This window comes from Vulpes vulpes, chromosome 11 (genome assembly GCF_048418805.1).
Source record: "Vulpes vulpes isolate BD-2025 chromosome 11, VulVul3, whole genome shotgun sequence".
In the NCBI taxonomy this organism is placed as follows: domain Eukaryota; kingdom Metazoa; phylum Chordata; class Mammalia; order Carnivora; family Canidae; genus Vulpes; species Vulpes vulpes.
In genome coordinates, this window is record NC_132790.1 from 88,909,471 (window position 1) to 88,923,274 (window position 13,804).

Here is a 13,804-nt window from a genome sequence, read left to right on the forward strand (position 1 = left end):
CCTGACTCATTGAGCCAGCATATTCCAGTTTGTTCCCTTTCTTTGGGCAAATTTTGCCAGAATTGGTTTTTGTTGCTTATGATGAAAATACCTTAATTGACACCAATGCCAAGTAGGCAGATTAAATGTGTCCATTGCCAGTAGATAAGGGGATAAAGATGAAGCTGAGAGTCTTGGGAATCATAGAAAATTCCTTTTTAGAGAGTATGGCTTACAGTGGAGCCTGCTTAAAATTCTCTTTCCCTCTCTCCGTCCAGACCCCACTCCAAAAACAAACCGCCCACTAAAAAGATTATGACAAAAATAGTGCTTCTTATTTAGATGTAAATTTAGAAAATATGATTTTCTTTCCCAATTCAGAATGTCCAAATATTTTCTATCATTTGAGGAATTGACTCTTTTTTATTTTCTTTTTGTAAATTATATTGTTGTTACTGTTTGTGTATCAGTTTGGATTCTTTGTTGCAAGTAACAGGAACCCAATTTGGCTTTTTAAAAAAATTGTTTAAAGTAACTAATGTATCAAGTCTTTAGCATAGTGGGATTTAGGACTCAACCCTGTCTGGTCATGTTTTCTCTTCATATGCTGGTTCTGCTTTCTGCTCTGTTGGTTTTGGCTTTATTCTTAAACCCCAAGTCCTCCCCTCCTGGAGACAAGATGCATGCAGCTGCTCCGGCCTTGACTTCATGAAAAACTGATCCAAGGGAGTTTGTGGGACTCCTATTACAGAATGTTCCACAAAACATTCTTGTGTCTCATTGACTCCAACTAGGTTATATGCCTGTCCCTACACCAAATCCCTATGGCCAGAGAATATGATGTGCTGATTGGCTTCAACCTGGAGCTTCACTCAAATGTTACATATGGATTATAAGGAATGAGTGGAGCCCCCAAGCTAAAATTGGTACTATTATCAGGAGAAGGGAAATAGTTACTGGAGAAGAAAACAAAACATGTTCAGGAAATGGTACTTGAAGTATTGATGATATTGTTAACATTAGAGGATAGCAGCTTTGGTAACATTGGTGTGTTGAATTTTCTCAGAGAGCCAGAGAAGAGAAGTCCTAAAGTGGGGGTGGGAGTGGGGAGTGTATATGGGTTATAAATAATAAAAGAGAAGGAAAAGATCTTAGGATAATGGGCAGATCCAGTTACCTGAGCTGGGAATCTGTGATTAGTGGGCTCCTGACCTGCTGGCTCCTCTTCTCTCAGAGGAGCTGACACTTAGAAATATCCCTTACTGGGATCAGGGATGTGGTGAGTGGTGCATAACTGAGGTTGGGTTTTGACACATTAAGGGACAAAATGTTTTTTCTAGCCCTTAGAATGAGCTAATATGATGCGAGTGTTTCTAGACAAACATACAGTATTACCAAGTGCCCTTGGAAGACCAAGTGAAATAGCATGGAATTGGGGAGGTGTAGAAACAAAATTAATAGACCAGAGTTCTAGTCTGACACACATGGTACTTTTTAAGAATTCATATTGATTGCAAGATTTGAAAATAAAATTTCACATACAAATATGGATTTCTGCTTTCTCTTTAAAAAATCAGAAGATTTGGCAACGTTGGCCCTGATTCCTTTGGGCAACAGTCCACTGGAGCTCAGAACCCTGGCTGGCCTCATGGACACAGCAGGAAAAGGCTAAAGTCTGGGGGTCAGATATAAGGGCCTCCATCTTCCTCCAGGACTTCAGGGACCAGGAAGAATTTTCATGGGCCGCTGGGAAGAAGTGGTGCCAAGCCTGGGTTAATGGGGCATCATTGGTTAGCAGGGCCTAAGAAGAACTGATTCCCACTTGATAGACTGTAATTTCCTCAGCTTACAAGTTAGCCATATACACTTTATGTTGAATTTGGAGAGAGCTTGAGGCTTTAGGAAGATACCATTCACATTCCCGAATGGTCCCATTTAGTCTTCTATGGATACTCTTGACCTAAACTTTGATCAGTAAACTCTACTTTGTATCTTTTATGTATACACTTAATGCAATTTTTTATTTCTCAACTAAAAAATTACTAAGTATGGCTGTGCTAACAAAGGGGCAAAGATTTTCCTGCCTTCTGGGCAGGCTGCAGTGGAGGAGCTGTACCTGTACCATTGGAGGCACGGTGGATACACTCCTCACCCATCTGGGTGGAGCTGAGCCCCAAGCAGGAGGCAAGCTTTACATACTATCCTCTCCCTAGGCCATCCCTCATCACTTTCACACTTACACCTCTAAGTAGGTGTTGGGGTTTCAGAACTGAGTAGGCCCTGTTTGGGGTTAGTCAGGATCAATGCAGAGAAGTTTGGAGTAAGGCCTTGTGAAAAGAGACCAGTTTTCTTTACATAGTGGCTAGTCAATCACTGAGCGACTCTAATTCTTCACACCCATTTGTTCACTTGCATGAGTCAGGTAACGTTTGAACCTCTGCTTGGGTGACCAAATCCTATACACTAAGCAGTGATGGTCAGAGTTGTGGTGGCGCAGCTTCAATTTCAATAAGGTGTCTTTCCTTGTGAAAGTTATTCTAAACCTTCCTATATAATCTTTTTGTTTGTTTGTTTTTCTTTGTTTGGTCTGACTCTTTCTGAATTCAAAATGCTTGTTGACTCAACCATATGCTTTTCCATTATATTCTGGTTTGGGTCATGGTCCCCACTGACTTCACTTTGCAGAAGGATGCTCGGGAGAAATCTGAGTTATATTGTACCCATTTAATAGCTTGCTCTGTCCAAAGAGAGGTCAGTCCGGGAGCGCCTGGGTGGCTCAGTGGGTTAAGCATCTGCCTTCGGCTCAGGTCATGGTCCCGGGGTCCTGGGATCAAGCTCCACATTGGGCTCCCTGGTCAGAGGGGAGCTTGCTTCTTCCTCTTCTCCCTACTCATGCTCTCTCTCACTGTCTTCGTCTCTCTCTCTCTCTCAAATGAATGAATGAATAAAATCTTAAAACAAAACAAAAAACCAGAGAGGTCAGTCTGGTAGGTAGAGTGGGAGCCTAATATTTAACAAAGTCAGGTCTCCCAGTTCATATTTAGAGAGGCCACAGACATTCCAATTAACTGGAGAAAATCTGATAAAGTATCGGTTGATATGGAATATGAATGTTTGCTTTTTGGAAAATGAATGATGCCACTATTGTGAAATGTGGTTGAAAAAAGACTGCTGGAAATAATAATAAATATAATATATACAGTAAATATAAAGGAAAGAATTTGCCAGGTTTCCATTAAACTAAAAAGAAAACTCTTCAATTAATTCATATTTCTTAGTTATTTATTTTTTCATATAGTGATTTATTCCAGTGACCTTGTGATCTCTAAGCTTGTAGTGGGGAGCTGAAAATAGGACATAACAGGAAAAGAGGAGGGTTGCGGTGGGAGATAAGAGAATAGTTTATGAAGAAGGGGAGGGGAATATAGGATGCCATAGAGTCACTGCTCCTAGAGATACTGCAGTGCTCTGGAGCCTCTGATCCTAGGCAGTTCCCCAGAGAAACACTATCAAGACTTTTCCCATAAAAGTAAGGTATGAAACAAATATCACATTTATTTATTTATTTATTTAAGATTTTATTTGTTTACTTGGGAGAGAGAGAGTGAAAGAGAGAGATCACAAGCAAGAGCGGAAGGGCCGAGGGAGAAGTGGGCCCCCTCCCCCCCACCCCCGCTGAGCAGGGAGCCCTATGGGAGACTCGATCCCAGGACCCCAGAGATCATGACCTGAGCCAAAGGCAGATGCTTAGCTGACTGAGCCACCCAGGCATCCCTATTTATGTTCTCTGAGGCAAATTTATTTTGACTGTGATGCTTCATCCTGCCTGAGTAGTCAAGACTTTCTCAGGCAGCTGGAATCTGCCCCTCAGCCTCTGGTGGCAGAGGTCTTAAACAGCAAAGGCTTGGAGGAGGCTCTTCTGTCCTCGCTCATCAGTGCGCAGGGCCTACCTGGGAAACGCCCATTGCTTACTCTGCGCATCTCTTTGGCAGAGATTCTGCTGCCCCTTGTCTGTCCCTGTCTCTGCCACCCCTGTGGCTGTAGTCTTGCTCGCTGGCATCCACAGATTTCCCTCCTTCCCCCCTGGGATAATTTTCTCTGTCTTCCTCATCTAGTGGCTTCTCAGGGATGTCCTCCTCCTGCTGCCCCATTCCCAGCACACCCAACCTAAGTAAACCCTAAGGAAGTTTGTACTTCTGCCCAAAGACTCAAGGAACCACCCATTCTAGGCTGGTTTTGCTTTCGATGCTGCCAGCATTCCTAAGACAAGAGGCAGTTATTTTAGTTGAGTGGGACTAAGTGGGGAGGGTGCGGAGGTGGAAAATAAACACAATTTGGTATTTCAATAAGTTATTCTGCTGCAATAATAGTAACTATTTGATTGTTCAGTATTGAAGTACTTAAAAAGAACTGTTCCCCATGTCCTGAGGGGCTTTGGGAAATTTTTTCTTGCGAAACATATTCTTGTGTTATATTTATTATTTTATTAACTTTTTATTTTTACTGTCTGAGTTTAAGAGTTATATTATGAAATATTTAAAACAAAAAATATTGAAAAGTACAGGATAGCCATAGATAGGGTTAAATTATTAGTATCCATATACTTAATGTTCAGATTGAACAGATGTTGAAAATTTTGCCATAAATTATAAGCATCCATAATGTTCAGATTGAACAATGTTAAAAATTTTGCCATAATTACTTCAGATTCCTCTTAAAATAATGTAATTGATCCACTCTAGCCCCTCTTGCTTTCCTCTCCATAGGACAAGACTATTTTGAATTTGTATGGCATTCTCACATGTTTTTCAGTTTTGCTACGTATGTTTGGCAACATAAACTATATACAACATATACGGTATTTTGTGTTTTTTTAATTTACAGTGATCGATACATATACTCTATCCTCTAGCACTTTGCTTTTTCAGTTTGTGTTTTTAAGAAACAGATATGGTTCATTTATTTAATGTTGAATATATTCTTTTGATTAAATAATAATGTATTTATCCATTATTCTAAGGAAAACAGGCATTTGCTTTAAAATATAAATTTCCTCCAGGGCACCTGGGTGGCACAGTGGGTTAAGCATGGGACTCTTGCTTTTGGCTCAGGTTGTAATCTTGGTGGTGAGATTGAGGCCCTCAAGCTCTGTGCTCAGCATGGAGTCTGTTTAAGACTCTTTTTCCCTCCCTCCCACCCTCACCCCCCCCCCCCACATGTACTCTCTCTCAAATAAATAAATCTTTATTTTATTTATTTTTATTTATGATAGTCACACACACACAGAGAGAGAGAGGCAGAGACACAGGCAGAGGGAGAAGCAGGCTCCATGCACCGGGAGCCCGACGTGGGATTCAATCCCGGGTCTCCAGGATCCTGCCCTGGGCCAAAGGCAGGCGCCAAACCGCTGCACCACCCAGGGATCCCATAAATCTTTAAATAATTAAATAAAATATAAATTTGCCCTTAAAATTTAAATATGCCCTCAAAATACAAATTTAATTAGCACTGTAAGGATTTAGCAATCATTCATACTTAACGTGTGAAGTACTCATCAATCTTTTGTTTAAAAACTATCTGTGATGCTTGCAGTGAAAAAATAGGGATTTAATTAAACCACACATAGATTTCAAGGGCTTGGAGGCACTAGAACAGATTTGATTTTGAATCTCTTATTTTGTCTACCTTCCTTAGGCAGGTAATCTCTGTAGCCCTCTAATTTACATTTAAGAGATGATGCTTATTCCATCAGTAGAACAGCTAAATACATAGTGAGCTTGCGTGGGGGGAGGTTAGCATAGTTCTAGGCCCATTGAAAGCCCTCAGTAAATAGTTGCCATTATTTTTTATGTTACTAAAGAAGGGGGAAGAAAGGGAAGAAGGGAATTTTGGAGGAGACTAGAGGGAAGGCTGCCTCACTTGGGGCAGTGGCCACCTCAAGGACTCAGAATATGAGGTGACCAGGGAAAGGGCCAGGGCCACAGTAGGAAGAAAGAAAACAGGGTAGCTAGGAAGCCACAAGGTACCCATGAAAACAGCTTTGATTCTTCACATTTAGAAGCTTTATAGTTGATTGAAAGGCATCGGAATCTTGTTGGTCTCAGGGTTGTTCCTAATGCCTTTTCTCTGAAACTAGTCTAGATCCTGGGGCCTCAGGTCCTGTAAATCATAAACAGCTGCTTAGACTAATTCTGGTAGAGCTCTTAAAGGTTCAGGGAGGTTAGAAATTTGAGGGAGGATAAAAGATCAGATCAAATCTCATCTAAATTGAGTTTATCTTTAGAATATACTTCTTAAGTTTCTAGATATATATTTGGTTGTGTCATGATATGCTTGAGGATTAGGAGAGGGGGCAAAAAAAAAGGTTTTAATTGGTGAAAGAAAGTTCATAAAATTATGTGAGCTAAAAAAAAAACAGGAGGAAAGCAGTGTTGGGATTACTGAAGAAATACATGGCACATGTCGAAATCTGCGGGAAGGTATATCTATTTATAGAATTCAACAAAACATGCACTGTTGGTGGGTCTCTAGTCAGTGATCCTGGCTGTCTCTGGGTAGCGTCTTTCAGGACTGACTTTGAAAAACTATTCAGAGTTGTCTCAGCCATCCAGGTAGGAATGCTTCAATACCAGGTGTTTAGGTACTAGTTAAGTGATGGGTTCCTCATTTCTAAAATTGCAAAGTGAATTCTAATAACTGCATTCTAGAGTGTTTCAGGACTGCCAAGTTATGTGCTTGATAAATATGAGTTGGCCTAGCTAGAATTGTTCCAACCCCAAAAGTTTACAAAGAATTTTACAGAGGCAGAGTTCTTTTAAAATGCAAAATTTTCACAAGTATATAATACATACTTCATATATTATATATATATATATATATATTTTTTTTTTTTTTTTTTTTTAATTTATGATAGTCACAGAGAGAGAGAGAGAGGCAGAGACACAGGCGGAGGGAGAAGCAGGCTCCATGCACCGGGAGCCTGATGTGGGATTCGATCCCGGGTCTCCAGGATCGCGCCCTGGGCCAAAGGCAGGCGCCAAACCGCTGCGCCACCCAGGGATCCCTACTTCATATATTATATAAATGATTATATATTATTATTCAAATACATATTTATGTGTTTACATGGCTTGATGTCAGATTATATTTGGGGGATTGCAGAGCACACCAACCTAGAGGCAGGAGTGAGACAGAGTTGGGTTTGACCACAGATTGGTGATGAGACTATGAGTTATTCACTTTGACACCTTGAAAAATTCCTCAATTCTATGAAGCATCCTTCTCTCAATTACTAAAATGAGGCTACCACTTATTTTGTGGATTGGTAAGGATTAAATGAGAATGGACTCCCAGCACGCAGTTATCATCTAAATGTGGGACTAATAACAAAAATAAATACTAGGTTTATAGTTATAGGGTCACAGGCTTTTCTTCTAAACAGTTAAATACTGTTTTGAAAATTTATTTTTTTAAAAAGATTTTATTTGTTTATTTGAGAAGAAAGAGCTTGAACAGAGGGAGGACCAGAGGGAGAAGCAGGTTCCCTGCTGAGCAGGGATCCTGACTCCAGGGCTCGATCCCAGGACCCTGAAATCATGACCTGAGCTGAAGGCAGCTGCATAACTGACTGAACTACCCAGGCACCCCTTATTTTGAAAATTTAGTTGAGGGAATACATTCTCTTACATAAACTTTTATTTTTATTTTTTTCTTACATAAACTTTTAAAAAGTTAGCACCATTATAGCAGAAATATTTTTTATTGGAAGATATCATAGTAAGCAATTTATTTCATGATCATGTAACTAGAACAGTTTTTTATACATCAATTCTGACAACTGATATTTTCTTAGCCAACAGTGTGTGTTGGTCCTGATAGTTTATTGTGCTGTGTAAAAATGGCTGTTAAGGTATACCATATACTATAGTTCATTTTTGAAGAATCCTAATGTTATAATTTTGTAAAAACTTAGAAAAATATTGATATTATAAATTTACGCTTGAGTGTATGCTTGTAAAAGAGGCAATAAATATGATTTCCATCAGCCACTCTTCTGCTAAATTACCGTACCTTTGTGAAGAGTAATAAAGTATTTTACTATTTTATTTTTTTAAAAAATTCTGTATATTTTGGGGGGGCACCTGGGTGGCTCAGTTGGTTACGCATCTGCCTTTGGCTCAGGTCACATCCCAGGGTCCTGGGATAGAGAGCTCTGCATTGGGCTCCCTGCTCAGTAGGGAGTCTGCTTCTCCCTCTCCCTCTGTCCTGCTTGTGCTCTCACTCCCTCCCCTTTCTCAAATAAAGTCTTAAAAGATTATATATTTCTAAGTAATCTCTATACCCATCATGGGGCTTGAATGCACAACCCCAAGATAAAGGGTTGCGTGCCCTATGGACTGAGCCCATATTACTATATTAATCATAGTCCTTTGCTTTTTAAGGAAAATAGGTGCTTTTATTTGAAATTGTAACATAGCTACTGGGCATATCAATCTTAGCATTATCAGGATCATAATGTGTGCCTTCAGACTACTAATATTTGTTTTATTTTTTCCAGTGTTTTACCAGAGTTGCCTATCTTGTTTTCAGTTATTTTGGTTTTGATAAGCTTACCGTCTACAAAACTGAATTGAAAAGCGTATAAGGAAACGTAAGCCCCTTTCCCATTCTGCAACCAATCTCCCATTCCCGAGCTGTGATCCTCAGACCTGAGCCCAAGGCAGTTACTTAACTGAGCCACCCAGTTGCCCCTTGGGTCCCTATTTTTAAAACCTGAGGCAAGGGGTAGAAACTGTTTTGAATATGGGGAAGGATATGCAGGATGACCAAAACCATAGACATTCAAAGCCAGCCATGACAAAATGAGCATTTTGCAGAGCTAGGGGATTATGCTTAAAAATTCTAAAAGATCTGTTGTAATTTCATTCAACACAAAAGAAATATGCCTATATTTAGTTTCAACTATAGTGAAAAATTCTGAAAATGAGAATTCAATAAAATTGTATTATTTAATGCTAAGATGTAAGAAACTGCATATGGGGAGTAAGATGAATTCCATTTACCCATTTATCAGAGCTATTACTGAGCTCTTTTTTTTTTTTAAGAGTAGAATTAAATAGTGGGTAGTGATATATTTTTTAAAACTCAAAGATTTAATTATACTTTGATATAACCAGGCCCCAGAATAATTGTAAGATAGAGAAATCTGTCATTTTGAGAGAACACCAAAAATTCTTAAGCAAGTTGGTATACAGATCACAAATGACACATGAGACATAATACTCTTTGAGGGCATCAACCAACTCAATATGGTTTTTGAGTGATTAGTGAAAAATTTTAATGAATAAATTATATTTCAAAAATTATACACTTATTTTATTCTTTTTTGTGGACATTATTCATGTCTTAAAATTTTACTTTCTGACCACTTCCTTTACATTTATAAATGCTATACATCTCTCAAACTTGAAATATTTATTTTACTGAAATAGGGTAAAAATGTAAATGAAGACTGTACAGGCTGCTGAGAAATGTCTGTGCCCTGTATAAGCACAAGGTGTAATAAAAGACAGGTGTTTCTGCCTTGTACTGACTCTGTTAGTGTCTAACCCACCGATGCTGGGAAATGGTGTTACCAGGGTGGAGGAGGTCTGTTCCTATTTGTTCCTTGTCAGCCAGACCTCTCAGATCATTTCTTCTAGACATTTTACCACCTATGTATTTTATATTGCTTAGATAAATGTTTCCAAAGGGCTAATGTTCTTCTTATAACATTACTTTTTCTAGATATAAAGACTGAAGATAGTCTTTTCTCCAAAGATGGAAAACAGTACCACTGTCATTTCACGGGAGGAACTGGAAGAGCTACAAGAAGCATTTAATAAAATAGGTATGCTTGAGAAAAACTAAATACAACATTGCTATTCTGCAATCTGATATCAGATTTCCAGGAATGGAACAATACCTTTTGTTGGTTTTACTACCACCCATTTACCCCTACCTTCATTTCCTTTTTTCTTTTCTTTTTCTTTCTTTCTTTCTTTTTTTTTTTCCCCTATTTAGGTTTCACTGGATTCTTTCTTTCCTTCTGAAAGATAAACTAAGACTGGCCTGAATTTCTAGGAGAATTGGACTTTGAATTCTTTGATAATTTCTTTGCCGAAAGCCATCTAGGTTAATGAATGACAGTGTGACTGAATATGCTTAACAGGATGTCCTCATTACAGAGAGAAAATATAGAAACACTTCCTTGTTTATAAGCTGAACTCTGGCCTTCATGTGTTTGTTACTAACAATAGCATTTTCTTATATTATGCAGAATATTTTAAAATTTGAGTATTATTTTTAAAGGCCATATGTCCTGATTTCCCTCTCCTTTATGCATAATTTTTAAAAATCTCAGAGTTGTTTTTAAAGGCCACATATCCTATTTTTCTTCTTTCACTTTTTAAAGCCATTCAGTTTTTGGCATTATGACATTATTGTTTGACAGCTTTGTATTTTTCTTCCAAAAAAATCGCCTCATATTCTGTTGGATTGCGATTCTTCTGCACTTTGCTCCTAGGAAACCTGTGGCAAGGAAGAATATAAATATTGTCTTTTGTACTATTCTGCAAATGCATGCAAGTGAAAGGGGAGCACAGTGAAAGGACATTGGGATGGTGACACCCGCACCCTGGCCCCTCCCACAGTAGCCTCCTTCTCTGGTACAGAAGAGCCGTCCATGAGAAACAGATGATAGTCTACGGAGGATATATAATGATCTCATGCCTAGATTTCTCACAAACCTAGTGAATAATCACTAAAATTCATGCAGATTAAATGTAGTGCAGAATGAATTTTAGAGACCAATAATAAAAAAAAAGATTTAAGTTTGATAAAAGAACCCCCCCCCCCCACCAGGTAAAGCTACCATGAAAGCTCATAGCTTAAAAAATTATTGTTATGAAGTAAAGAAAGATACTTTACTTCACTTGTGATGAAATAAAGTGTACAAATCTCTGGGCTCTTCTACTTCTCCCTGCATAGCCATCCCCAGAGTTAACAACTCAAACCTTCCAAATACAGAATACATGGTGGCTGAATTAGACTCATAATGAATGCCTTAATTCTGATCCTTTCTTTATTTTGAGGATGGTATATTTGTCATTAGAACATTGCATGAATATATTATTTCTAAAAGATTATTATTAATAATAAATTTTATAGAGTATTGTATGCAGTGCCCAGAGTCTTTCAAGTAAGAAATTGGGCAATTTTTGGAATGTTCTGCTCATTTTGAGCATTGGAACAGAGGAAGTAATAAAAATGTATCTCCTAGTTTCCTATTGCTATTATTTTATAGTGCAGTTTGGTAGCTTGAACAAAAGTGCTACCTAGGACTTAGTGAAATGAATGAATTAGTAATCTCTTTTCTTTGTTTAGCACATGAACTTTACTCTTTATGACCCATGGACATATAATCCTGCAATATTTATTTAATGATATTTTGAATAAATAATTCATTGATGGAAGAAATCTGACAGCCAGGTAATTTGCTGTGTGTGAGGGAAGTGCTAACACTAGCACAATATGTACTTGCTTTATTGACAAGATAAATTGCTACTTAGAAACTTAGTATTCTTTCTGATAATTTGTACCAAATAACTTTCTTTAGGGGGCAGAATGGCATGCCCATCCAACCTTACTAGATGCGATATTTTGGGGGTCTCAAGAAAGAAGTGAGAGGTTAAAATATTTGTCTTCTTTCCTTTTTTTTCTTTATAAATTTTGATACAAGCATAACAAAACTTACCACTTTAATAATTTTGAAGTATGCAGTTTAGTGGTTTTAAGTACATTCCCATTGTTATGCAACCATATCACTATCTCTAGAACTTTTTCATCTTCCTAAGCCCATTAAATACCAACTCTTCATCTTGTATAACATTCTATTTTTTATCTATATCACATTTTGTTTATCCATTCATCTGTGAAGGACACCTGAATTGCTTTTACGTTTTTGCTATTGTGAATAATGTTGCTATGAACACGAATATACAAATATCTGTTCATAATTCTGTTCTCTGTTATTTTGTGTTTATGTTTAGAAGTGGTATTGCTAGATAATATGATAAATCTGTGTTTAAGTTCTTGAGGAGCCATCATGTTGTTTTCTGTGGTGGCCATAGCATTTTATAGTCCTATCAGCAGTGCATTAAGGTTTCAGTTTCTTCAAATCCTTATCAACACTTATTTTCTGTTAAGAAAACTTTTTGTAATAGCCATCCTCCTGAGTGTGAAACAGTATCTCATTGTGGTTTTGATTTGCATTTCCCTAATGATTTGTGATGTTGAACATCTTTTCATATGTGTATTGGATACTTGTATGTCTTCTTTGGAGAAGCGTCTCTTCATTTCTATTCAGTGTCTATTCTTCTGCCAACTTTTTAATCAAGTTGGTTATTTTTGTTATTTAATTATGGGAAAGTCTTATTTCTTTTAAAACTATAATTGTTATGATAATTTAAGGCTTGATTTCCTCATCTTTAAAATTAGAATAATATTATTTACTACTTGAAGGTTGTTATAAAGATTTCATGAGATAAGCTCTTAACAAAGAATATGTGCTTAAATGATATCTATTACTTCTTGTCACATCATACCCAAACCACAGAGGCCATAGGGATGGAGTGGGGATTTAAGCACACAGACCTATTTATCTCCAGAGCCCCAGCTCCTTCAAGTATTCTTGTTAGTATAACATGAGGGTTAGCAGGTAAGCAACTTTTAGTCAATCTTGTGTGCGAGGGTTGGGGGATGGGCAGAAGGAGAGAAAGAATCTTAAGCAGACTCCATGCCCAGCATGGAGCCAGATGCAGAGCTCAGTCCCATGACCCAGATCATGAACCGAGCCAAAATTAAGAGCAGACGCTTAACCAACTAAGCCACCCAGGCACCCTCCATCTTGTTTATTTTTAAAGACTCCCTGCCACAGTGTTGGTAAAAAACAAAAACAAAAACAAAAAAAAAGTAAGCCAACTAGTTTGTTTGCCTGTTTCAGAGTTATAGGAAACAATTTTGGACTTGTGAAAAATGATATTTTTCTCTTCAAAGAAAGTAATATTATTATTGTAATATCAAGGTTCCTAGGTGACTTTTGAGATTATAGCAATATTTTGTTTTTTGGTAGAGTCTAGGTGAGAAACTTTCCATTATTCTGAACTGTATTAATTCTGAAACTTGTATATGAGAGTTTAAGAGAAAAGTTTCTATTTTTATCATTAATTGAGTTATAGTGAGAATGGCCCTTTTACCAAGAGAAAAAGTAAAATAGAGGAAAGAAAGCAACTATTAGTAGATGAGCAAAGGAAGCCTATATAACAAGGTGGATCCAGGCAACTAACCAAACAATTCAAAGCTCTCTTTCCAACTCTGGGCAGGAGTGTTTTGTGTTGCCTTTGTTCTGTGTCAAGAAGCAATATCTAGTCTCTAGAGAAAGCCTAGGGAAGGGCATCTCAGTGATAATGTGAAAACGCCGGGAAACCTATTTTCAAAGGTCCAAATACAGGTGTGAAATTATTTCTTGAACACTTAATGTCAAAATGACATCAAACATGATTCAGCCTACATAATGGTATCATAAATATGTAATGAAGAAGCAATGAATTATTGACAAATGAAACAGAAGTGCCACTAAGTGAAATGCAGAACAGAAATACCTTACGTGTACTTAAGACACAAATATGACGCACATATTTTATATAGTATATGGAACCTGCAGATCCATTTTGTGAATTCTGTAGAATTTGTAGAACAAACCTGAAAGGTTCTACCTGCCTATGAA

At 37.7% G+C, this 13,804-nt stretch overlaps 1 protein-coding gene across 2 annotated transcripts in view; it reads left to right on the top strand.

Moving 5' to 3' along the window:
• The window catches only part of PLS1 (plastin 1), a 103,427-nt gene that overhangs the window by 50,604 nt on the left and 39,019 nt on the right, over nt 1–13,804 (top strand). For both annotated transcript variants that reach the window (XR_011995295.1, XM_026018555.2), the window contains exon 2: nt 9,766–9,868. Coding sequence is in view for 1 of the 2 variants with exons in the window: in XM_026018555.2 (XP_025874340.1) it covers nt 9,799–9,868 (70 nt within the window). In the remaining variant the exon portion in view is untranslated. The remainder of the gene's footprint in view (nt 1–9,765; nt 9,869–13,804) is intronic.